Source organism: Xenopus tropicalis, chromosome 1 (assembly GCF_000004195.4).
Source record: "Xenopus tropicalis strain Nigerian chromosome 1, UCB_Xtro_10.0, whole genome shotgun sequence".
NCBI classification, from domain to species: Eukaryota; Metazoa; Chordata; class Amphibia; order Anura; family Pipidae; genus Xenopus; species Xenopus tropicalis.
In genome coordinates this window covers 137,870,081-137,895,574 of record NC_030677.2, presented here as the reverse complement: position 1 = coordinate 137,895,574, position 25,494 = coordinate 137,870,081, and the positions used below count along the sequence as shown (strand labels likewise).

The 25,494-nt window shown below is 39.1% G+C and overlaps 1 protein-coding gene across 2 annotated transcripts in view; it reads left to right on the top strand.

Moving 5' to 3' along the window:
• sema4d (semaphorin 4D) overlaps positions 1–25,316 on the top strand; it is a 79,614-nt gene extending 54,298 nt beyond the window's left edge. Inside the window, 13 exon segments of one of the 2 annotated variants that reach the window (NM_001167998.1) lie at positions 1,459–1,552; positions 1,953–2,066; positions 3,028–3,179; positions 8,743–8,918; positions 10,241–10,397; positions 11,050–11,272; positions 11,488–11,603; positions 12,625–12,797; positions 13,319–13,362; positions 16,537–16,743; positions 22,402–22,605; positions 23,055–23,149; positions 24,308–25,316. In NM_001167998.1, coding sequence (NP_001161470.1) covers positions 1,459–1,552; positions 1,953–2,066; positions 3,028–3,179; positions 8,743–8,918; positions 10,241–10,397; positions 11,050–11,272; positions 11,488–11,603; positions 12,625–12,797; positions 13,319–13,362; positions 16,537–16,743; positions 22,402–22,605; positions 23,055–23,149; positions 24,308–24,331 — 1,779 coding nt within the window. In that variant the 3' untranslated portion in view covers positions 24,332–25,316. 2 annotated transcript variants of the gene reach the window in all.
• Positions 25,317–25,494: the final 178 nt, after the last annotated feature.

The following is a 25,494-nucleotide window of genomic DNA, read 5'->3' as shown; positions in this document are numbered from 1 at the left end:
TATAAGGACAGAGAGCCGCACGCACAAGGACTTAATGATTAGTGAAAAAATTTCGAGTACTGACTGTACTCTTCTTCTTTTACAAATATATATGTAAAAAATGCTGATGCACACCAGGAAAATGTAATCAAAAAAAGATACTTATTTTATTCCTCACCCGGGACCTGTATCAAGGGCGAGGACCGAAACGTCGATCTAAATAAAATAAGTATCTTTTTTTTATTACATTTTCCTGGTGTGCATCAGCATTTTTTACATATTTACATTGTTTATCTGATTTGCACCCAGGTTTTAATCCCTATAAGTGTGTGCATATATATATATATATGCCGCACACACAGGTCTTAGATGCAAAAAACAAAAAATTTAATTGGATCAAGGACTGACGTTTCGGCCGCACAAGCAGCCTTTCTCAAAGTGCAGATGTGGCAATCAAACCCCCCTGATAAACCCAGCAGTGGCAAGTCTTGATGACATCATAGAGTCACTGCTGGGTTTATCAGGGGGGTTTGATTGCCACATCTGCACTTTGATAAAGGCTGCTTGTGCGGCCGAAACGTCAGTCCTTGATCCAATTAAAAATGTTTTTGTTTTTTGCATCTAAGACCTGTGTGTGTGGCATATTCTTTCTAGTTTTGTATGCTCACTTTATACTGCACTATAGGCACTACTTACTTCGTTAATATTTTAAAGAAATTATAAAGAAACAGAGGGCCGCACACACAGGGACTTTGCAAAAAGAAAAAGTATTTATTGAAAAAGATCCGACGCTTCGAGCACTAACGGTGCTCTTCTTCATGGAAAAATATCACCCCCTACTCAAAGTGTAAAGGAGTTGTTGGGGAGTGCCACCTGCTTGCGTGCTTTAAATATCTATCTATATATATATATATATATATATATATATATATATATATATATATATATATATATATATATATAATATTTAATAAAATATAAAGAAACAGAGGGCTGCACACACAGGGACTTTGCAAAAAGAAAAAGTATTTATTGAAAAAGATCCGACAATTCCTTTACACTTTGAGCAGGGGGTGATTTGTCCCCTTCCATGGACTGAAGTCTCCTTGTGGACCATTACACTTAGGGGCATATTTATTAACATTGGTGACAAACATCACCAGTGATGTTGCCCATAGCAACCAATCAGCAATTAGACTTGAACAGTCACCTACAAGTTAGAAAACAAAAGAAAAGATCTGATTGGTTGCTATAGGTAACCGATAACCGCTTATGTTTGTCTCCAATGTTAATACATACACACCTAAGAATATTTCCAGGTAAGGTACATGACCATGGGTTGAGTAGCAAATTGGTTCATGGACCAGTGTAATTGCATTGTATGAGTATGGCATAGCCATGAGTATATTTTCTCTCATTATCTGCTTTGTTTGTCTTCATATATTCCCTTATTGATCTGGTGCATTATATTGTTTGTAGAACTTAACTGACTTTCGGTTGTTGGGTAGAAATGAAGATGGTAAAGGCAGATGCCCCTTTGATCCTGCACAAAGCTACATTTCTGTCATGGTTGGTAAGTAGGTCTTGTACCAGTGAATGTTTCCAGTATTAACATCTATAAGATAAGTGTTTTTAGATGGAAACAGATGAGAGCCTGCCAAGTTATTCGGTTATGATGGCAGTGATAGTTTTGTAGCTCTCCTCCCTGTCTGCACAGTGTTACCTTCCTAAATATAAACTTTGTGCCAGGGGCAGGGTATTTCTGGAAACCTGTGTATCAGAAATTCTCCACCTGAAACTTTACTTTCTTTTAAATAATGCATTGGTTGCTATTAATTTGTAGCTAATAAATGTTGCAAGTTTGCATTATGTACTGCCATAAATACTGTTATGAGTGTTGATGCTATCCAGATTGTTAAAAATGTAGTTATTTATTCCCACTCCAATATAAAACTTGCATATCTCTTTCTTAGATGGAGAACTTTATTCTGGGACCTCCTTTAATTTCCTGGGAAGCGAGCCTATTATATTTCGACACTCTTCTCAAAGTCAATTAAGAACAGAATATGCTGTGCCTTGGCTTAATGGTAAGTTACTAAAAATGAATGTAACTGGAAGATTTCATTTCAGAGGGATCTAATTAAAATGATAGAATGCATGTACTCTACCTTACACAAGACATCTGGACTGAGTTACGGCTCTGCTGCCGGGAATGGCGTGCATATGTGTGAGGGGAAGCAGCCATAGAACAAACTTGCATGTGAGCCCTCAGGCTATCATTCATGACTGTAAATACACTAGAGAATATCTTGGATCTTAACTGTTTGTATAGCTTGGGTGCAATACATATAGTCTGGAAAGAAGCCAAAGATAGGCCAAAGCATAGTGAGCCACAGACATGCCAGAGAAACAGAAAAAAGGGAACAGGTGGGGCTTGATAAGTGGGTGAGATACAGCAGGCGACTTCGGGAATGAGAAGCAGTCATGGATTGACACCAGGCGAGATTAGCAAGGAGACCAGAAGGCAGGAGCAGACAAATGAAAAAATGGGCAGGCAAAGACATACAGACTGAGGTTGTGACAAGCAGGTTGTTGTGACAAATTGTCACAAAGAAAAAAAAAAAAACAAGCCAAATTGAAGCAGGGTGTAATCAGGTATAGGGAAAATTCTGGACTTAGTTTGTGAAGTAGGAGCCAACACTGGATATGAAACTCCAAAGTCAAAACTAATGGTAAATTCTGGAATACACACCTTGCAATAAACTGATTTACTCTGTGAACTATGCAAGGGTAGTATAGCTGGTTATAGGAACAAACCGATAAACCATGTAAATAAATGCTGCTTGGTAAAGCAAACATGAATGTACTGTATATAAAACCCACATTTAAGCTGGTGAAACACCCTAATAGTCCTTTCAGAAATATTTCTTTATTTGTATATTTGCCCACCAAATATACCCTTGGACTGAGCTTCATTGCAAAAAGACTTTGTGCTTATGACCTGTCGTGAGTGCTGTACTAAGTACTTTTCTATTTTACTTTATGCAGAGCCAAGCTTTGTGTATGCTGATGTGATCAGAGCTCCTGCAAACAATCCAGAGGGAGATGATGATAAAGTGTATTTTTTCTTCACTGAAGTGTCAGTTGAATATGAATTTTTTAGTAAGCTTCTAATTCCAAGAGTAGCCCGAGTGTGCAAGGTAAGAGACCTATTGTGGCAATACTTGTATCATTGATGTTACTAAAGGGGACCTGTCACTCACACATAAAAAGAAATATAATAAAAGTCCTTTGCAAATTTAAACATGAAACCCAAACTCTCTTTTTTAATTAATCATCCATATCTGTATTAAATGTATTTAAAAATATGAGCTGTCAATCATATATAGCCTGCCACGCCTAGATGATGAAAACACAAGATTTTAGGGTTATACACAATTTGCCTTAAGATTGTCCACAAAATGGCACCTGCCTGCTTGTTGTGATTGTGACTTCCAAGACTGAAGGAAACAAAGTGTAAATAATTTAAATAGTGTAACTGAAGTTTATTTTGATCATATGAACATAAGAACATATGCCTAAATAAGCTACAATATGCACAACTTGTCTTACTGAAAGGGTGCAAGAAAGCCCTCAGTATAAGCAATTCTATGTCCCACCAGTGTTGTTTTAAAGATTTAATTATGTGTCATGCATAATTCATACATTTTGAGTGTTTCTGCTAATGTATGAGATCCACCTGCTGTACAATTATTTGGACCCTGACTTTTTAGTCAGTTGTTCTGTTGTAGTCAGGCAGGCATTCCTGGGTGTTGGTTATTTATATACCTGTCGGCAAAGGCAAAGCACCTTAGGGATTAAGACAGATAACCATTACAAAGTATCCACTAAAATATAGCTCTTTTATATTCATGAACACATTTTGCTTTTTCTTTCTTTCTTTTTTTTAATGCATTTTAAAAAAAAATCTCCAGGTATACCTTTATTCTCTCATAGTTTCTGCTTTTCTGCATCTCCAGTGAGGGGCAAATACACATTTTTCTAGTTCCATGAATTTTTTGCAGAGGTGTGTGGTTTATTGTTTTGCGTCATTCATGTTCCTGAAAAATTTACTGTGATTTGCCTCTAGGTCTTTGGAGATGTTTTCTTTACTGTGCATTAGAACAAAGACAGGACAGGTATAAGTTCTTTCATGCTGTAAGGTTTTGCTTTTAAGCCTGATGTTGCAGCTTCCTACAGCAGCAGACACTTACAGATTATTGTGGTTGTACAAAACAAAATAGTTTGTGGATAGATGCAGGCATTACTTAACAATAAGTCTTTAATGATTTAGAGGTCTTTATTTGCCCAGAAACTGCCCTGTTTGATTTCTCTACAGAATGTCATCTTTATATTAGAATGAAACATTGCTCCTACTGCCCATATTATCTAATAACGACTTACAATGCAAGTAGTTGGATGTGATTAAGTATTGATCCCTACAAATCCGTATGTACTGACACTGTAGTTAGATAGGGTGGGGGAGGCTTAATTATGAAGTGTGTTTGTTAGGAATGTGGGTGGTAGTCCTTTGGCTCTTCCTCTGCATATTCTACCTGAACAAAGATAATCATTTAATAATGACTTAATACTGCCAGAAAGAGTGTTGTTATAGTCGGTGAAAGTACAGCAGAAAGAGACTCAGGAACTGTAATGTCACTGTAGAAGATAAACTCGAGCAGTTCATATATTAATAAATATTTGCATGTTCAATGACTGCAAATGGTTATTGATGGCAAATTACTTATCAAAGCAGTCTGACTGTACCTGTGAAATACTATTCAAATTCTGTAACATTATAAAACAGCCTCTCATGCTTCCCAGCCACATATTTCCTTTAAGTGTTACTGGATTCTTCTGACAGTGTGCTTTTTGTCTTAACTGGTGTTGACAGGTAGAAATTCATAGTGGGCTGTCATCACTCTACAAAAAAAATGAGCTCAGCTGCCTCCTTCTGTCACTCTTTATTAATGTTAAGCTGACCCCATTTTCTAATTTCTGCACGGATTCTTGTAGGAAAAAAGAGAAAGTATACTTCATACTTGTTGGAAATTAAACAACTTTTATTTTAGTAATAATTGCACTCTAAGGCGGTCTGAAAATGCCACTACCACATTCTCTTCACTTGAATTGGGAGGCAGCTGACTAGCCCACACCTGGGCCTCTTAGCCAGAATAAGTTCTACTTAGTATTTTAAACCTAAAAAACACCAGTACTCTTAGGCATTTCTCATTCAAGTTAATGGGAGTTGGTAGGGGCAGATTAGGCTGAAAAACTGCTCACAGTATGGAATCTGGCATGGTATTTACAGGTCTCCTTCTTAATGGCAAATAACTTGTTTCCACTTTTTCAATTTTGTACCTCTCAAATATTCTAAATGTACCCATGTAAGGTAGTCAAGGATGCAGTATCCATTAATCCTTACTCCTTTTATAGCTTTGGGAAACTTCAACTATCAACTGTGGGATTCTTATATAATGCAGTGGCAGGTTACCATAAGGGCAACGCAGGGACTATAGCAGTTTGGAAGGCGGTTAAGCTTGGGGCCATTTGGGTGTAGAACAGCAGTATGGTACGGTAGGGTAGGGGAAAGAGGGCCTCACCTACCCAGGCCGCAGTCATCATCCTTGGTTTAAGGTCATCTAAACCCACTAAACTCCACTACAAAAAAAAGTTTGGCAAAAATGTAAATGTGAATGTAAGAGCAAGTTCACCAGTAGCAATGATACAGACAAGCACTGTTATTATCTTAGTGTTAACTTACAGAAATTGTGTAATTTTACTAGGAAAACTGTTAATGGTTTCCAACTCAATTTGCAGGAAGAAAGAACATTGAGCACTATACACACAAATCAGCTGGAACTCTTATTGGAGGAATTTTTTTTCTTAATGGAACTGCTGGTTTTGGAGAGCAAGGAACATTTTTTATTGACCAATATTTCTTTAAAAATTCAACCCCTATCTTGATGGACTTTAGCTCCTAGTCTGCTTTAACACTAAAGATAGATGTAACTGTGCTGGGATTTCTGGTCAAATTGTGGTTGACAAACTTTGTTTAGGCTTCCTTCAGTGGCTGTGCTGCTGAAACTGTGCTTAATTTCAGTTTCTAGATGAGAATTGCCAGTATGTACCACCCCAGTGTCTGGCTTCTTGGTGCTACTTCCCCTTAGTGATAATAGTTCTCTTGCTGCCTTTTGTGATGTAATATTGAGATGTCTCATAGCATGTTGGTAGTGCTTCAGAGGCAGTTGTGCAACTTCATGGGCCTGAGGCCCCCCCCCCCCCCGCAAAATGTTATTTATCCCACCCCCCACTAAATCACAATTTACACAAAATTCACAGGTCTCTTACTATTTTTCATGGAAAATCACAAGTCACCTGCAACTCCCCCTCCCCCTTTTACCCCTGCTACTTTTTTGTTACACCAGTGTTTAGAAGTAATGACACCTTTTCAAGGATCTGAAATATGGACAAACGTAGTGCCTTTTTTACATAACTTGATAGTTTTGAAACTGATGGACCTGTGTAAAAGTTTAAGCTTCATAAAACTGCATATATGTTGTGAAAACACCGCTGAATCAAGTAGTTTTGCTTCCTTCTTTGTTGCCACAATATAGCAATATGTCACAATCGCTTCCCATGCTACAGACCAATGTATGCCTCCTTTTCTAAACATAGAGTGAACATTGTCTTTTAACTCAAAAGATAAGAGGAAAAGTAGATTTGCTATAAATCATATCTAAACTCTTGTTATAATCACCACAGCAGAATAGTCATTATTACAATTATTATATTACTGTGTTTTTCGGAGGTAAACAACCTTTACCTCCCATTTTATATGGATAAATGCAAATATGTTAGATGTATTGTGTGTATATTATCTGTGCTGCAGTACCAATCCTTAGCTACCTCTTGTTCTATTACATTCCTTCTTGATTTCTGGTATCTATCATCTGCAATAGCAGTCATGGGCTGGTGCTTGTGACCAAATGTGCTGCACAGGGTAGGCCTCAGTAGCATACTCTGACTACAGCAATGTGCATTGTTTATAATACCTACATACAGTGCTTAGTCTTTTTGACCTATATGTATTTGGGGTGCAGTGATAAATTGCTTTACTACAGTGGGTTCTGAATTTCAGTACTTGATGTACCACAGGTATGGAATCTGTTATCCAGAAACCCGTTATCCAGAAAGCTCAGAATTACGGAAAGCCTTTCTCTCATAGACTCCATTTTAACCAAATAATTCAGATTTTTAAAATTGATTTCCTTTTTCTCTGTAGTAATAAAACAGTACCTTGTAATTAACCTTGTAATTATGAAAATTCATAATTGGTGCTTGTAGGAGATATGCATTACTGAATAAGCCCGTGCATTCTTAGCAGGTCTGTGATAAGCAATTTGGGATTTACCATTACGTGACTACATTCATTCTGCTGAAGGGCAGACACAGTGGATTCCTATGTTGGTAAAGATGCTGAAATGCGCATATTTCCAAAGCGGATGTTTTAAGCTGTAGGTTTGTGGGAAGGCGTCTGCATTGCATGCAACCTTTATTCTGGTAACTCAGTGACTGGCACAGTGACTTCATGATGCAATGTTTTGTTTCATACGGGTGACTTCCTTCTGCCTTGAGTCAGAAAATCAATGGAGAAAAGGGTAACTTAAAATAATACCATCATTACATAATTAGTTAATTAGTTTTGTTACACAGTATGTAAAGAATTATGCTTTTGGAACATCTTATGTATTTTTTTATAGTTTAGAACTACATTGTCATTTCTTGAAAATTGGGGACTGTTGCAATTTTGAGTGATGATGCGATTACACTGGCAGGGTCAGAGTGAATACAAGGTTAGCCTATGGAAGAGTATTTGTGAGTGTTTTGTCACCTGCCTGCAAGTGAGAAATCATGTGGGTGCCAAAATGCCTGTGTGTTCAGAAAAAGGGTGTCCTTTTTTAAAAATGCTTTTTGTTTGGGGGGGGGGAGGTTAAGCTACTTGGAACGCTTGTGAACTTTTGAGAATGATTCTTGCTTTTCAGCCAACTGAAATTTTAGCTTATCTGAAAAAATAATATTTATCATAATTATTTATTAGATCACCTATTCAAAGGCTTCTAATGAGCTTTTATCCGTCTTCTGCTAGGCGTTTTCACCTAACTGTATGGGATCTAGTTTCTGGAATAATTGGGACCTTGGGTTTTTCAGAGACAGGGTTATGCTGCCAAATTCATACCTGAGTAGAAAGCTAATGCTTGCAACTGACACAGAATGGTGCTTTTTATCTGCCAACAGATAAATCCGTAATCACCTTTTATGAAGCGGAAAGTGGGTTTAGATAGAGGTTTGTACCTGACTTACAGCAAAACCGCTAATTTTCCAGGTGTCTGCAGCAGAAACAGGCTTATAAACATTATTGGCCCTACACTGAACCTGAGAGAACCTTATACATGTTAAATGTAGTTTAGTATTCTGTTATAAAGTGAATGCCTGTATGTACCCATAAACCTCAAGTGCCTGTGGATTGGGAATAAGTAAAAGTCAAGGTTGTGCCAGCTCTGTATGATATTAATCAGTATCTCTCTTAGCCTCGGGCACCAATGTCAATATTCTTATTAGGTTTCTCTGCAGAACTTACCGAATGGGGAAAATGAATGAGACATATAAAGATGTATTCTGCATTCATGTGATCTTTAATGATGTATTTGTTTTTATTTCCAGGGGGACCAAGGTGGGCTGAGGACGTTGCAAAAGAAATGGACTTCATTTCTTAAAGCCAAACTCATTTGTCATTCATCCGAAAATAATTTGATTTTTAATGTTGTCAGTGATGTATTTATCCTTAAACATTCTGACTCGTCAGAACCAAAGATCTATGGCGTTTTTACCTCTCACTTGTAAGTTATTTTGAAGAACCTTTTCTGTGTGTGCAGTACATGAGATGGCTGAGAAGTAATTTGCCAGCACAGATATTCCCAACACATACTGGTGTGTTTACTGTCAGAAATGAAACTGCCATGTTAAGGTCATGAATTAAAGGGGTTGTTCACCTTCAGTGTCCAAATCTTATTAAACCAATAATATTAACCAACAACAATGCTCTCAGCGTGTCAGAAAATCCATTTTACAAAAAAGTACAAAGACCACTGTAAAATCTTTTTATACCTGTTAAATCAGTCCTTCTGTCTCTCATCAGTTTTCTGAAGGGATGGGAGTGGCCTCTTTTGAACCTGACACACTGAGAACTTCCTGTACACTTACATCATCACATCCAGCCTTTGCCCTTACTTGTCTCCTATTTGACCAAAGAGACTCAGCATATCACAAATCTAACATACTGTTAGGTTAGATTTGCAGCACTCTGTCCTGTGTCAGACTGACAGGAAACACAGCCAATAGGAGTTAAGTCTGCTGCCAGTACTATGAATGACATCATATATGGAAGTACAAAAGCAACTGTAGTATTTATTGGGGTCACTGCCCCCGACCCCCCCCCCCCCCCCCCCCAGCACAGAGTACAACACTGAATACAACGCTAACACCAGGGCTCTCTATTTGTAGCATTTAAAGAAGAAGGAAAGGCTAATAAAGAGTTAATCTCAAGCTGCAGGCATACCTTCAGTTCTCTCAATAGTGCCCTTAAGTCTCCCTGTATTTCTCCTGTTCAGATGATCAGAAGCCTCATAGGAAAAAAACCCACTGAGCTCTGTAAAGAAAGTTCCCATAATGCCTCACTCCTGCACCAAGGCCAAGACCGGTGTACATGATCAGTTGATAAGACTATGAGGAAGCTTCCAGCTGATTGTCTCAGATCCACATTTCTAAGGGGGGGAGGGAGTTCTTTCTCGAGGGAGAGGGGGAACAGGAGAGGAGAGCTGCTTGTCTCTGGCACAGGAAAACAAAGAGACAACAAATCTTTTGACAGAGCACTCAGTGCAGCGTTTCTGTGAGTGCTTATGGCTGTATTTACATAGACCTTTCTGATAAAGCTTACTTAGTTTTTACCTTTCCTTCTCCTTTAAGGGCATTGAAGAACAATTGGCATTGCTGTTAGTGTACATACGTGAATAAAGCAGCAGTTTTTGTGCAGATAATCCTCAAAACTGTCAGTCACAAGATGTATTAATACTGTAGATCTAGCTACAAGTAACATATCCGGTCTCTCTGTTTAGCTATTGTTAACAGACATTTTCCTTTTGTGTTTTTTTTTTTTCCAAAGAAACAATGTTGGTTTATCTGCTGTTTGCGCTTACAATGTGTCTACTGTGGAAGAGGTGTTTGCCAAAGGAAAATACATGCACAGTGCCACTGTGGAACAGTCCAACACCAAGTGGGTGCGCTATAATGGAGAGGTCCCTAAGCCCCGACCTGGAGCAGTAAGTTGCCTTCCCCTTCGCTAGATTAAGGCAGAGTGCTCATCAGTAAGGGGATAATGGCGGTTTTCTTACAAAAAGCTATCTGAGCAAGTTAGCAGACAAGTGAAGCTGTACTAAAGCTGTAATACAAAATATAGGATTGTTAAATAAAAATAGAATAGTATGGTGCACAGAATATTATGGCACTTCAATGAAGATTACCCCAGGGCCAGTGCTCCTCTGCTCTAAAAATGCACCAGCCTGAGGTAATTTTTATTATATTTCAACAGAGCCATATTTTTCCTGCAATGTCCCAGGCTAGCAATTAGAGTCAAAATATTTACTGTGTATCCTAATTTACCTCTAAATTTATTATTTCCCTTTAATCACAAAAACATTTTTGTACATAATGATAAAGAATAGCTTTACTCTGTTTTACTGGCTGCCTATATAAAACACATTTATTAAGCAGCACAGAGACATAATGCAGCTGTATAATAACCCTACTGTATGTATGCTGCAATAATGTGCTAGTATATTCTGAACTTAATGGCGAGTTTGGGTTTGTTTTGAAGGCAGGACAATGTGTACAGTGTGCGTGTTATGAAAGGAACACTGTGATCCTCTCCCAGCTTAAGTACAGGTTACAGGCCTTCCTTTTTGTTCTTTTTAGTGCATTAACAATGAAGCCAGAGCAATGAATTACACGAGCTCCCTTAATCTGCCGGACATGACTCTCCAGTTTGTTAAGGATCACCCCCTAATGGATGACTCGGTGAGCCCAGTCGGCAACAAACCAAAGCTTGTGCTTCGAGATGTCATTTATACCCAGATTGTGGTGGACAGGGTAAAAGCACTAGATGGCAATAGCTACGACATCATGTTTCTCAGTACAGGTATGACAAAATCTCATGTTCCCATGTTCGAGTAGCTGTTGCAGGACATAACTGCTGCATCATTCTGAGAGTTGTAGTTCAGTAGTTTGCTGAATTTCTGCAAAGAGTTTAAAAAGTTTACACTCTGCACAGAAATTGCTTTGATTTGAACTTAAAACCACAGCCTTCCATTATGTAATATGAAACTTAACCTGAATACATTTTGTTTAATACAGATAAAGGCATACTGCACAAGGCTGTCAGTCAAGATGCGGAAATGCGAATTATAGAGGAAATTGTGCTGTTTCCTCATCTACAACCAGTGCAGACCTTGCTGCTTTCTAACAAGGAGGTAAATATATTATAGCAGTGTTTTCTAGTTTGTTAATTGATGTTTAACTCCTGGACACAATGACCACAAGGTTTTGTAAATACTTAAAGCAGCCAATTGGCAATTGGATCATGCAATGGGCAAATTGCTAAATTGTATGCCAAATCACACTAAGATATTACATAGTAACATACTAAGTTAGGTTGAAAAAAGATGTATGTCCATCACGTTCAACCATAATGCCTATATATAACCTGCCTAGCTTCTAGTTCCTCCAGAGGAAAGCAAAAAAAAACATTTGAAGCCTCTCTAATTTGTTGCAGAGGGGAAAAAATTCCTTCCTGACTCCAAGATGGCAATCTGACCAGTCCCTGGATCAACTTGTACTAAAAGCTATCTCCCATAACCCTGTATTCCCTCGCTTGCTAAAAAGCCATCCAACCCCTTCTTAAAGCTATATAATGTATCAGCCAATACAACTGATTCGGGGAGGGAATTCCGCAACTGCACAGCTCTCACAGTAAAAAATCCTTTCCGAATATTTAAACGGAACCTCCCTTCTTCTAAACGGAGTGGGTGCCCTCGTGTCCGTTGGAAGGACCTACTGGTAAATAAAGCATTATAGAGGTTATTATATGATCCCCTTATATATTTATACATAGTTAACCAAGGTACAGTGCTTGCTCACACACCTGAACACCTTGCAGACAGTGACAAAGTGCTTGTTTGTTCTGCTCTAATGAATTGTGTGCCGGTTGCAAGGTACAGGATGCATGATGTAACAGAGATATTAAGTTTTCTTATGGATAGGGTTCCCTAAGCAGTTTGCACCCATCATGCAATGGCCATTCCCACGTGTGCCAAAATATGCTTGCACTTTATCAATGCTAATGCTAATCAGTGCTGCTGTTAATACAGCAAAATATATTACATAAACAGATTACAAATGAATTGGGCACATCGTTTGTCACTGCTTTGTGTTTTGTCATTTACTGCCCCCACCCCCCGGTGGTGTACTGACAAGTGCACTTTTTACTTTTAGGGGAAAAGATTTATCTACGCAGGCTCCAATACTGGGGTAGTCCAGTCTCCCCTTGCTTTCTGTGAGAAATTCACTTCCTGTAAAGACTGCATTCTGACCAGGGATCCGTATTGTGCTTGGCACCCAGTGAAGCGCTCTTGTGTTAACATTTTGCAGGACAGCACTGCTGACGGGTAAGTCCTCTTGCCACCTCTCTATTTAAAGGGTAGAAAACACCTTCTACACAAGGCCTTTAAATAGGGCGTGTAGTGAATATGTGTGTAGAACATTGTTAGTTTGCTTGTTGGCAGCACTGTCTCTGTACCATTTGGTTATCCTATCCTCTGTGTAATGAATTGCTTCTTATGGCATTGATCCTGTTCTTTTCATTTGTTCCTGTTATAACACATATGGATTCTTTGTTTCTGGACAGATCTTTTTGTCTCTGTCAGGCTGGTGTTTACATGGCAACATACAGCATGGCAGAACAAAGAACCAAGTGGCACATACAGGTTTAAACATCACTGTTTGGTCCATTGTGACAAAAAGGATGACATTATGTTAATACCAGGAGTTCACTGCCCAATAGAAGCAAAACATAACTCTTGTTTTATACAAAACATCTTTATTTAGTTTGTTGAACATAACTAAAGGTTTTAATGACATTGTATTTATTTTTTTCTTGCTGGGTTCTAAAATGATGTGTTTATTTCAGGAGCTTGATACAAAAGTTAAATGGAGATGCTTCTCAGTGTCCAGGTACTGCCTTCCTAATATTTCCCATGATTGTTTCACTGTATTGGGCATGCACATGACACATTGCACTCACTGTACTTGGCACACAGAATGCAAAATATGATGCTAATGTTATATAGTAAGGTCTCTTTAGACACACAGTTATCTGCTGTCACTTTTCTGACCCCTGGACAATTGTACACCAAGTCCAGACTTACAGCAGCCACTCTGGCATTTGCTAGAATTCACAGATTGCCAGTCTGGGCCTGTACACTCCCTTGTTCATAAGTCATTGCAGTTCTGTGGGGTTATTTTGATCCAAGAAATCAATACAGTGTGTATTGTTAGTGTTAGTAGTAAGTTATCTTGCAAATGGCTAAATAACTAGCCTCTCCCATTTGAACATATGATTGCAAATGGGACATAGGACAGAATGCTAGGTACACAAAATACATTTGCTCCTTAAGAACACAATGCAGTTTTAAACACTTGTGCCACTGCTTTCTTTGTGCCTATATTCCCTGTTAAACTGAATATCCCTAAGGGCATGCAAGAACTGTTTATGCTGCACCTCTTAACTAATCAATCTTTTCTAAATTAATGACAAACAAGGGTGCTGATGTTTAACCCCACTTTTGTAGATTCTGCTGAAATCCAGAAAAGTATGAAGCACACTGTGAAGTCGAGAAGCACGGTGGAACTGAAGTGCTCTCAAAAATCTAAGCTAGCCAATCTGGTGTGGCAATTCAGTAACAAAACCCTGAAGGCTGAACTGCCCAAATATCATCTCCTAGAACACGCTCTAGTCATCTTCAACATCACAGATCACGACGCTGGTATTTACGAGTGCGTGTCCCAAGAGGAGGTGGGGAATATAAAGGTTTCCCAAGTGCTGATAAAACATGTGATAGAACTAGAAAAAGTGCCCACCACTTTGAAGAGCACCGCCCATCCATACACACAGACTGAAGCTAAATCTCAAATTACCACAATTCCGGCCAAGGTTCTTGATTTTTCTACGTGGAAGAAAACTACCGCTCAGATTTTAACAAGCCCTGTTGCCTTTACAAGTGTGAGTGCTAAAATACAAGAAAGCACTACCCCATTAACAGAAATGCACAGTAAAGTTCCTGAGGTTCAAATAGAGAAAGCAATGTACTTGACAAAGCCAAGTGACTGTTCCCTTCTTATCTTCCTGGTCTTGTTGTTTGGGCTGTTGTTTATGATTCTGTTGGTTTACAATTGTTACAAGGGGTTCCTGCCCAACTGGTGCTTGCGCATCCGCACTTTTCTGTTCTCTGGCAAGCAAAAAGCCCCTCCTGATTTCCCCGACTGTGAGCAAGGTGTAAAGGAAAACTTGGTTGAGTCAAAGCTTACTCCCAGTCAGTATGACGATACTCAAAAGATTCCTCATGACACAGGCTATGAGACAGAACTGGACTATGGAAATGGGACTGTCCCACACACAGGGAAAACAGACGAGGATCAACCATTTGATGTAAAATGTGATCTCAAATATGCAGATTCTGATGGTGACTGAGAGGGGTGTTATTGGGAACACATATTTTTATGCTGTAAACCTGCTGAACTGCCTATAAGAGGGACCATGCAGTCAAGCTTCAATCCATTCTGTGAAAGAAACAATCCTTTTTTCTTTTAAATATACAATTTTTAGCAGCATTTTCCCTGGATCTAAATGTAGCATAGGTTGCAAGCAGACATGCTAGTTCCATTTGTTTCTTACCCAAGTTTTATTCCAGTTTTGTTTTTATGTTGATGATAATGAATGCAAAGGGCTGATCCAGCATTAACGCATTTCAACACTTGCTGCAACTTAATTTAAAATTAATTCCAAATTGGAAACAAATCTTAGTTTATCAGATTGGTAAGGAGCTTGTAGACAAAACCCTAATAGGGTCTGATCTTTTCTTTTAGTGCTTAACTGTGCACTTTTATCCAGTGGGCAACACGGCACTATCCAACTGGTGGAGAAATGCTTTCCGCTCTGTTCTTGTTTTTAGGGCCTTAGGTATTCTTCTGTACAGCCTGCCACGGATTCATTTCCTTCTGCTTGGGTGCAGCTCTGGCTACTTTCTGTTCATTTCTCAGGGAAAGGCAACTTCTCCGGCTAGTTTTGTTTTTCTACAGTAAAATGAATATGGGACCTTTTCTGGAAAGAGACTAGAGTTAAAAGGGCAGTGGCTTATTAAAAAGTTTTACGGTACACTCTATGTTGCACAGAAATATTCATTGTTTATTGAAAATGGAATTTATGGGAAATAATATCCAGTTTCACCAAACTGTGTCACTATGAACTATTTGCACAATGGGACTAAACTGATGCTGGATGCATTCCCTGCCATTCTGAAGAGATTTCTATTTGAACGCTGTCTCTCTATCCGACAGCTGATTTCTACATTGAGCCACATGAAACATGTTACTGGAATGATCACCTGAGCCAAGGCAACAATAATATCCCTGCAAAAATCAACTTAATTGTACTGTTTTGAATTCTGCTTGTCTTACCACTGGAAGAAACCTGCAGGGACAGGAGCCGCGGAGGACAAACCCGCCCGCAGCAGTTCTTGTTTAAAGGCACAGCTTGCTGTATTACAGACTCCTTAGCCCCTAATATTTATGCAAGTGACAGCCTTGTTTTTAAAAGAAGAAGAAAAAAAAAACACTGTAATGTTTAATTGTGGATGCTTCCTGAAAAAAAAAAAAAAAAAAAGAACCGAATTTTATTTTTCTATCGTCAATTCTGTATAGATGTAAAAATCTATAAAGTCTTAATAAAGTATTATTTTATTGGTTTATGAAACAAGTTGAAGGAAACGGGGCCCTGATTTATTGAAGCATTCGTGGATTACACTCATCTGTTTCTCACATTTTACTCGATAGCCATTATGAAAAGCACCAATGACCTGCGACTGCGGATGGGCTGATCTGTGAACCAATGTTTGCAGTTTAGATAAAACATTTATTATTGAGCCCGAGAGCCCTATAAAGTAAAAGTATTTGTAAATAAAGATATTATTAATGCTTCCAGCAAATGATGCAGGCTTTACATAAGATTACATTGTGAATGCACATTACATTTCTCGTGTTGCTGTCTCTTTTTGAGTATGCTTTTTCCCTTATGACTTTTATTTTCCTTAGTTCTTTCTCTTTTTCTTTCTGTCTGTTTCTGCCATACAGCCTCAGCTCCCATACCTTTTCCTCCTTCTGCTACCTCCTCTCTATCCTCTGTGAGACCTGATTTCCATCCTTCACTACCCAGCATGCAGCCTGAAGTTTTATCTAGTGCAGAAAGTGATGTAGTCAGACTACTGCCTCCTTCCCTAAGAGACCAGGGCCATATTGTCAGTGCACAGGGAACTTTTCACCTCTTCTGCCATGCTCTTGGTGAGTATTGGTTTTCCACTGCATGTTCTGTTTCTTTGGATTCTTTCTAATAGCCACTGCTGATCAATGCCCAGTGTTTCATGCATTCATTTTTCATTTATTTTACCCTAGAGGTTGTATACATGTTTATTTTACTGCATGCATGTATTGCTTTACTTACACAACACCTATCCAGTAGTTATATTAAAGCAGTGTCTAGATGCTAGCAGACAGCCATTCCCATACATGACATGTTAGAGAGGCTTTACAAACCAACAGACCCTACAATAAATATATTGTAATATAAATGTCTCAAGGGCAAGAGTTAGTACAGGTATGGGACCTATTAACCTATTATCCAGAATGCTCAGGACCTGTGGGTTTTCCAATAAACGTTTCATAAACCCAATAGGATTGGTTTAATTATATATGAGTTAGGTGGTGGGCCAGGGGTGGGCAAACTACGGCCCGCGGGCCACATCCGGCCCCTTTCCCTTTTTAATCCGGCCCGCCGACGACGCCAAGTCTCATCACGCGAGACTTGGTGTCATTGGCGTGCCGGAATTAAAGAGAGAAGGGGGCCCGCCCTGGCCCGGTCCGGCCCGGGGGTGAGTAAATGTGGCCCGTGAACCAAAAAGTTTTCCCACCCCTGAGTTAGGCTCAAGTACAAGGTACTGTTTTATTGTTACGGAGGAAAAGGAAATGATTTGTGTTCCCAAGCTTCTGCCAAACTACAGTGACAGCGCCACATTTCAAATCCGGGTGCCCATTTAACCTTGCTTTTGGTTACTTTTGGTTATTTTTGTTAAAGGAACAATAACCCCAAGAAATGAAAATGTATCTAAGTAATTAAAATATAATGTACTGTTGCCCTGCACTGGTAACACTGGTGTGTTTGCTTTAGAAACCCTACTTATAGTTTATATAAATACCCTGCTGTGTAACCACTGGGGCAGCCATTCAAGCTGGAAAAGAGGAGAAAAGACAGGTTACATGGCAGATAAGTCCTGTACAATACAATGGGTCATTTCTTGGTGATACTGTTCCTTTAAGTGGCATTTTAATGACATTCCATTTTCCTTCCGTGCTTAACCCTGAAATAATATCCCAGTTAATGTGCTGCACAAATGCCTTTGCAATGCTAGATTGTGGCATATAGTTAGTTAGGCAAAAATGTAATCTATAAAAGCTGTAGTGGACAGATGTCTAACATAATAGCCAGAACTTTACTTCCTGTTTTAAGCTCTTTTAGCTCAGTCAGTAAAAGCATACAGTAACCAATCAGTGACTTGAGGGGGGGGGGGGGGGGGGGCATGTGGCCCCTCCTAAAGTCACTGATTGGTTACTGACCGCTTTTACTGACTGAGCCTTTTATAGATAGATTACATTTTTGCCTAACTATATAACATATATTTTTTATTTTGCGCAGTGTTTATTTTATATTATTACACTGAACTGTTCCTTTTAAGCCTTGTTTAATCTGGACCGTATAGTAGATCAAATGGAAGAAATCTCTGCTTGCTGGTATCCCTGTCCCCCCATCTGACACTTCAAGGTAGAGGTCCCAAAGAGGCCTGAAACGTTGGTCTAACTAATATGCACTTAAAGGAGAAGGAAAGGTAAAAACTAAGTAAGCTTTATCAGAGGCTGCTTACTCAAGTATGGTAATGCTTTCTGTAGAATAAATATAGGATTCTAGGTGGCACTAATGTGGCAAATCTATTGGCAGTAAAATGCCAAAATGCTTTTCCTTCTCCTTTTAATACAGATTAATTGCTGGTATTTTTGATATATAGCAACAACAAAGTACCCACTCAACAGGCTCAGTTGAAGTTACTGATTTTAATAAACAAAATAAATTCCAATGTTTTGATCACATTATTGTGATTTTCCTCAGATACATATATCTCTTATAAATAATGAGAGAGAGAGAACAGAAGCACTCAGTGTATTAAACATTTTTTTTAAAAAAATCGCTCCATTATGAGTATACATACTAAACAAAATAGCAGGCTGTGCCCTCATACAGGTTTGTTGGCAGGGGCATAGGACAGAGTGGGCAAATCATGATATACTCGGGCATGTTTGCTTGTGACACACTACATGGATGGTTTCTATATGTACAAGCTTTAGTAGTGGATACAGCAGTTCAACTTTACAGACTGAGTATAGAAGTCTGGCAGAATTTGTGAAGGAGTTAAAGCAAAAGGGAAAAACAATTGGCAGAAAATAACAATAACAGGTGGCAATGAGGGCTGGAGCTCTGATCTTACAATGTATGAGAAATATGCCAACCCATCTGTATCACATCATGACTAACCCCAAGGCCAGATTTTGTGGAACTAGGTCAGTTGCCTAAATGTCCTCAGGGATGCTCCGACCTCTGTGGCTGTTAAACCATTTTCCATTAACTAAACATACGCAAGTGACTGAGCAATAAGCTGTCAGAGCTGTCGCCTCTTCACTTGTAATGTTATCATTTAGTGCTGTGATGGGTATAGACTATAAATGAAATGAGGGGGTTCCTGGGAAGAAGAGAAAGACTGAGTAAAATAGAAAGCAATAGGTACAGAGAGAGAAAATGCAAGAAGGTGGGAGGCACTAGAAAAACAGATGAAAGTGGAATGGGAGAAAGAAGTGGGGTGACAATTTAAACTGTGCCATCAAAATGGAGGGGGCCTGCTGTAGATACTAATATACTGAATACTGGGATTCAAAACAAACTCAGATGGTACATAAAAAGAGGGTATTGGTACCCAAAAAAGGTACCCACTACGTGCAGTAGTATATGGCCCTCCGTGTCTTTGCACTTTGCTACAATTCAGCTGGACGAGCCTGTAATGTAATATATGAATTCATATACACTCCTGCACTTAGTCAATGGCAGCAATGGCAGAGATTACACACAGACAACACAAAGACTCTGTTATTGCTCTTTATTTGTTTTTCCTCTGCTTTTTGTCACTTGAAATCCAGGGACAAAAAGATGGATTAAGGGAGTGTCATGGGAGACAGGATAATTACCATCTAAAATGTATAAAATATAAAGTATAAATCTAGATTTTCTAGATAAGTTTATGCTTATGTTTTTAAACAAGTTTTTTGTAAAGGGCAATTATTTTTTTTCAAAAGAAGCAAGTAAGACTATTTTAATGTAGGCCTGCACTGCCCCCTGGTGCCCAACAGACAAGGACATTTTGACAAAAGCAGCAAATGATTATGAAATCTGCCGGTATGTTGATTGTATTTTTTTGTACAATCATTTTCTTGCAAAGGCCTCACAGAATTTCACTGGCCACTTGTACAGTATCCGTCTGTCCAGTCCGTGGGTTGATCACTCGGATCCCTGCTATAGCCACCTTAAATTAGACAAGCCTGGAGCAATTTGGTCAGGCAGACTGGCTTATTTCAGCCTTACTGCTTTACCATTCATACTCAAATGAACCCCTTGGTAGGCAGATGGGTTTACAGGTTACAGTTGACCAGTATTGACAGAAAACCTGGTTCATTAATGTCTTTTAATGGTGTCAGACCTTCCAGCTGTGTTACCAAATGATCAGATTAGTCCTGATTGGCTTTTCTGTTTCTGGGCAAATTATACATTATCCATTTTCTTTGAGCAGCGGAAGCTGTACACACAGGGCAACTTCTGGCATAGCCATAATGACTTGAACAATTGTGCAACACACATATAAAGGCTGTACCAATCCAATTGCCCACAAACATGCAAATGGGGGGGGGGGGGGGGCATATTCTTTGCTTGGTTTCCATTTGGCGCAGGTAACTATGTTCTGGTACAAATTGCCCTTTTAACATAATTCTGGACAATTTCAGTTATCTTGCTAAACCAGGCTCCAATCTGTTGGAAGTGATACTTAATTAACATTTCTCATTGATAATGAATTTGTCTTTCGTTTCAATAATCCAAGCTTTCGATATTGGCCTGCCCTGGGTAAGTAGCACATTTGGCTTAAGGCTGAACACAAGAAAAGTGTGACAGTGGTATGCGAGTGCTCCTGATTCCATAATACACACTGTGGGGAGTGTGAGAATGATAGGACTTTTAACTGAAAAGTTACTCCACATTGCACTTGCAAGGTTAAGTCATGAGGATATTCACACACTAGGCAAGACTAAAGGGCTCATTTATGTCTGCAAGTGCAGTGAGCAAAGTGCAGTTTAAAGCGCAGTTAATGCAATAATATTTGTGCTTTATCTCAAACTGAGTGCAGTTTTGCAGAATATTTTCAAGTGACACATGTGCCTCATTCTTAGCGCAGGGCAGTAAGGAAACCCTGCAGTTATCTGGTGTAGAGGTGGAGGTAGCTCCAGGGTTCTTGGATCAATAGGTGCAGCAGCACCTGATTAGTGGGCAGGAAAGACTGAGCAACGCTAAGCTCCAGCAGTTATGTTTTCACCCTCCACAAATAGTTGGACAGGCTTCTATTTTTTAAAAACCCCATCTGAAGCCTCTCTAATTTGCCTCAGAGGGGAAAAAATTCCTTCCTGACTTCCAAGATGGCAATCGGACCAGTCCCTGGATCAACTTGTACTAAGAGCTATCTCCCATACCCCGGTATTCCTTCACTTGTACTGAGAGCTATCTCCCATAACCCTGTATTCCCTCACTTGCTAAGAATCCATCCAACCCCTTCTTAAAGTTATATAATGTATCAGCCAGCACGACTGATTCGGGGAGGGAATTCCACAACTTCACAGCTCTACAAAAATCCTTTCCGAAGGAAGTGGGTGCCCTCGTGTCCGTTGGAAGGACCTACTGGTAAATAAAACATTAGAAAGGTTATTATATGATCCCCTTATCTATTTATACATAGTTATCATGTCACCTCTTAAGCGCCTCTTCTCCAGTGTAAACAGACCCAACTTGGCCAGCCTTTCTTCACATAGATGCAGGGTATCGCCTGAATTCAAACTTATCCTGAGAAGTTTCTTATTTCCAGGGTACTCTGTAACACCTACTCCTTGAAGTGATGCCATTGGCAAACAAATTGACTAAGTATAATTGCACATCTCACAAAACATGGCCTGAAATGCGTTGTATTTGACTACCATTCAGGTTAGCTAGGTGCACCTCAGTATTCCACAGATTTTATGGACTGAGATCTGGCCAATGACTGGGCCATGGTAGGATTCACCTTTTTGTTCTTAAGCCTCTGATGTTACTTTAGCCTTGTGTTTGGGACCATTCGTTCTACCTTAAATATTAACATGATGCCCCATCTCTTCCAGTGAAAAGCAGCCCCACAGCAGCATCCTACCACTGCCATACTCATCAGTTCTGCGTAACACTGTACCATTGACCAAACCTCTAGCTGCAATGAAATGTGGAGGTGCTTAAAACAGTTATTTCTGTAAGGGTGGTTCTAAAAATATTAATCTGTGGGGGGTTGAATAGTTTTGGAAACACCTTGTATACATTTTTTTTTTTCTAACATGAAACTGTCACCTTAACATATCTCACTAAATACAAATATCAGATACACAATGTTAGTGTTAGATTTATATTTATTAAAATGAGAGGATCAACCAAGGGGATGAATAATTTCAGTGTGTGTGCGTATGTGTGTGCGTATGTGTGTGTATGTAAGTGGGGATTATTATGGGTAATTATTCTAAATATCACAGCGTTATAGGCTTTTTAACTAACATTGCATTTAGGTCCCGAAGATGCCCACTTTACCTGGGAAAAAGATGGAGTTATAATGGAAGGATGTTGGAAGGAGGAGCAGCATGGACTGGCTGATGGCACTGTGCATATCCTCAGCTGGGTGAAAGACATTGCCACCCATGATGCAGAGTACTTTTGTACAGTCAAATCAAAGCGGGGATTCAAAGTATCAAAGGGTTTTATTAAAGTGGCAGGTAAGACACTAGAAAACACATTGACACATTATGGCTATATGTCATTCACTCAAAAAAAAAAAAAGCTTCCATGATGTAAGAATATAAGGATATTACTGTATAAGTCGCCAAGGAGTTCCATGACCATATAAAGATACAAGGCCAAAGGCATATCTATAAAGGTATAATCTACAGTTTGTCCATTTGACTGTAAATGATATCCTTATAAACTGCGTCATCTGAGAAGTACAGAATAGAGTCAGGAGAAGGGGCAGAGGCGGAAAACAAAATAGAGGCAGGTGAATACCATGGCCTACATGTCATATACAATCATTGGTGACTTATAATATCTTTATAATTTACAGTAGGGGTATATTATCATATATAATCATAAAACAGCTCATGTGTATAACATTGCTTCATCTACATGCTTCTATGCACAATTATAACATGTGGTTTTAATATTATAGGTGGATCAGGCCAAAGATGGACCCCTGAGCTTGCAAAATGGAAAGCTGCAGTTAGTGAACACAGCAGCATAATGGAGGGCTGGAAGAAAACATGGGTACAGTGACTGCTTTACACTAAGTAATGGGGAACCTAAGTAAAGGGGCGACAGTTCAGGTGACATTGCTGGTGACTCACTTCCACTCTCGCACAGTAAATCAAGGGGAAGGAACTGTTTATATGGCAGAAGGCTTATGCTCTTTTGTCAACAATATCATTCTCTAATATCCTATAATATAATCACTGCCTGTTCCAAGATTGCCCCCTACAGGTCCAGGCAATTCCCTTAGTAATAAATGGCCAATTTCAAGCACTTCTGATCATTAAATATAACTTACCTCTGTAACCAATAGGGGGACTCAAACCCTCAGAAAAAAACAGGAGCATTAATAGAATGAGTTAACTTTAATGTCTTGATGGACTCCTGGAAAGTTATCTTATGCCGGACAGTTTACATAACCTTGATGTTGCCTGGTTCCTGGAAGAGCATCTTTTTCTCTATTGGCAGCTGTTTGACTTTCTTGTCCCAGTTGTCATCCTCTTTCCCCTTTCATCTCTCCACCTCCCTTGCCTCTGTTATTATCATCTATTCTATGAGAGTAATTTTATTCCCAGGCAGAGCAGATCTCATATTTCCATGGGCAGTTCTGTTCATCAGCACAAACCATGGTACATCAGCATTTGCTGAGCCTACAGCACTTATATCTGACTGGCCTTCCTATCTTTTTTACATAAAAACAAACTACAAGGCGAAATATATATCTTCCAATAACCACTTTGCAAGAAAACCATAATTCTTTTACAAAGGCACATTGGTTACATGTACAAGCCCTGGTGTGGAGCAGGAACGGGGGTTTAGTAATGCTAATGTATATGCCCATATTATCACCAGTAACGTTGCCCATTGTAACCAATCAGCAATTAGATTTGAACAGTCACCTACAAGAAAAGAAAAGCAAGGATCTAATTGGTTGCCATGAGCAACATCAACGGTGATGTTTGTCTACAGTGTTAATACATATGCCCGAGTCTTTAATTCACTTTCTGGCCAGAAGCCGAGAGTCCTTTCATTTAATTAAAAACAGGGTTCAGTTTTTCCAGGTGCCCATGATCACATGACTAATGGCACATTGGTTGATGTAGTGTGCTTGTACAAGTAGTAGGATGGCATGCTTTTACTTAAATGAAAATAACTAATTGTTTTGAACTGTTTTAGGAGAGCTGCAACAAAAAGTCTTGAATGAGAGAAGACGGAATAAAACTTGTTAGTCTTAAGGAAGATACGCCTCCATCAGACTGGGGAATGAGCACCACCATTGAAATCAACTGTTCCTCAAATACTACTCACTGTTATAGCTCAAAGGATGGAGCACTTATTACTTTCCCTTCTACAGACGCACTGCTGCCAACGTGGCTATTAACGCTCACGCTGCAGAAGTTCCAATGCACGCACTCAAACAACCCCAAACTGCTTTACTACATTAAGGGGGAGACTGATCAACATGAGGTTTTTTTTTCACGAGTTCTTAAGCACTAAAACTTGCACAATGTCTGGTATTTATTAAGTAGGAAAAACCCAAAAACTCTAATGTAAAACTTTGCCATCTAAAAGCTTGCGAGTTCTATAGCAGTCAATGGGAGTTGTCCTAGGCAAAGTCCAGCCATATATTCAAGTTGTGATTTCGAGTTTGTAAACTCGAAAGTTCTAGGTATTTTTTTTAACTGCACAAGTTTCCCACATTGATAAATAAGCGAGCATTCAATATGCGAGTTTATTCGATTTAGAAAATCAAACTCAAATTTATAGACTCGAAAATTGATTATCAAGCCCATTGGCCCAATATAACAGTAGGGATGAGAAGAAAGAAATGTTAATGCATTGCACAGTCATTACATAAAGTTTGAGGTTCAGAGACACCAACATTATATTGGTACCAACAGCAGCACATCCTCAGCCTTCACTGGAATAAGCTGGGGAGAGAAGAAGAAAACTGGGGTGAAACCAAAAGATTTCTCATTTTCAAAGAAAGGAACTTAGCAGGAAATGCCAACATACAACGAACAGGTCACATCAAAAAGCAAACCTACTTGCGGCACAGCCACGGTGACCCAAGGGACGAGACGGGATCTCATCAAACAAAAGCAGTATATTTAGCCATTGTAATACTGTCTGTGTGAATATTTAAAAGGGTATTTTATATATGAATTAAAGATATTTAACTGCATTTTTAAGGTACACTGTGACATTTATTTATACTAATTGGGAACATACTATATTATACACCCTTACTAAATGCCATAAATAGTGTTTCTTTGGTGCGTATATGATTGGCCCATACATACCCCATTTCTGGTGTGGTTGGTACATAGAGGCAGATTTAGCAAAGGCAGGGATTCTGGGAA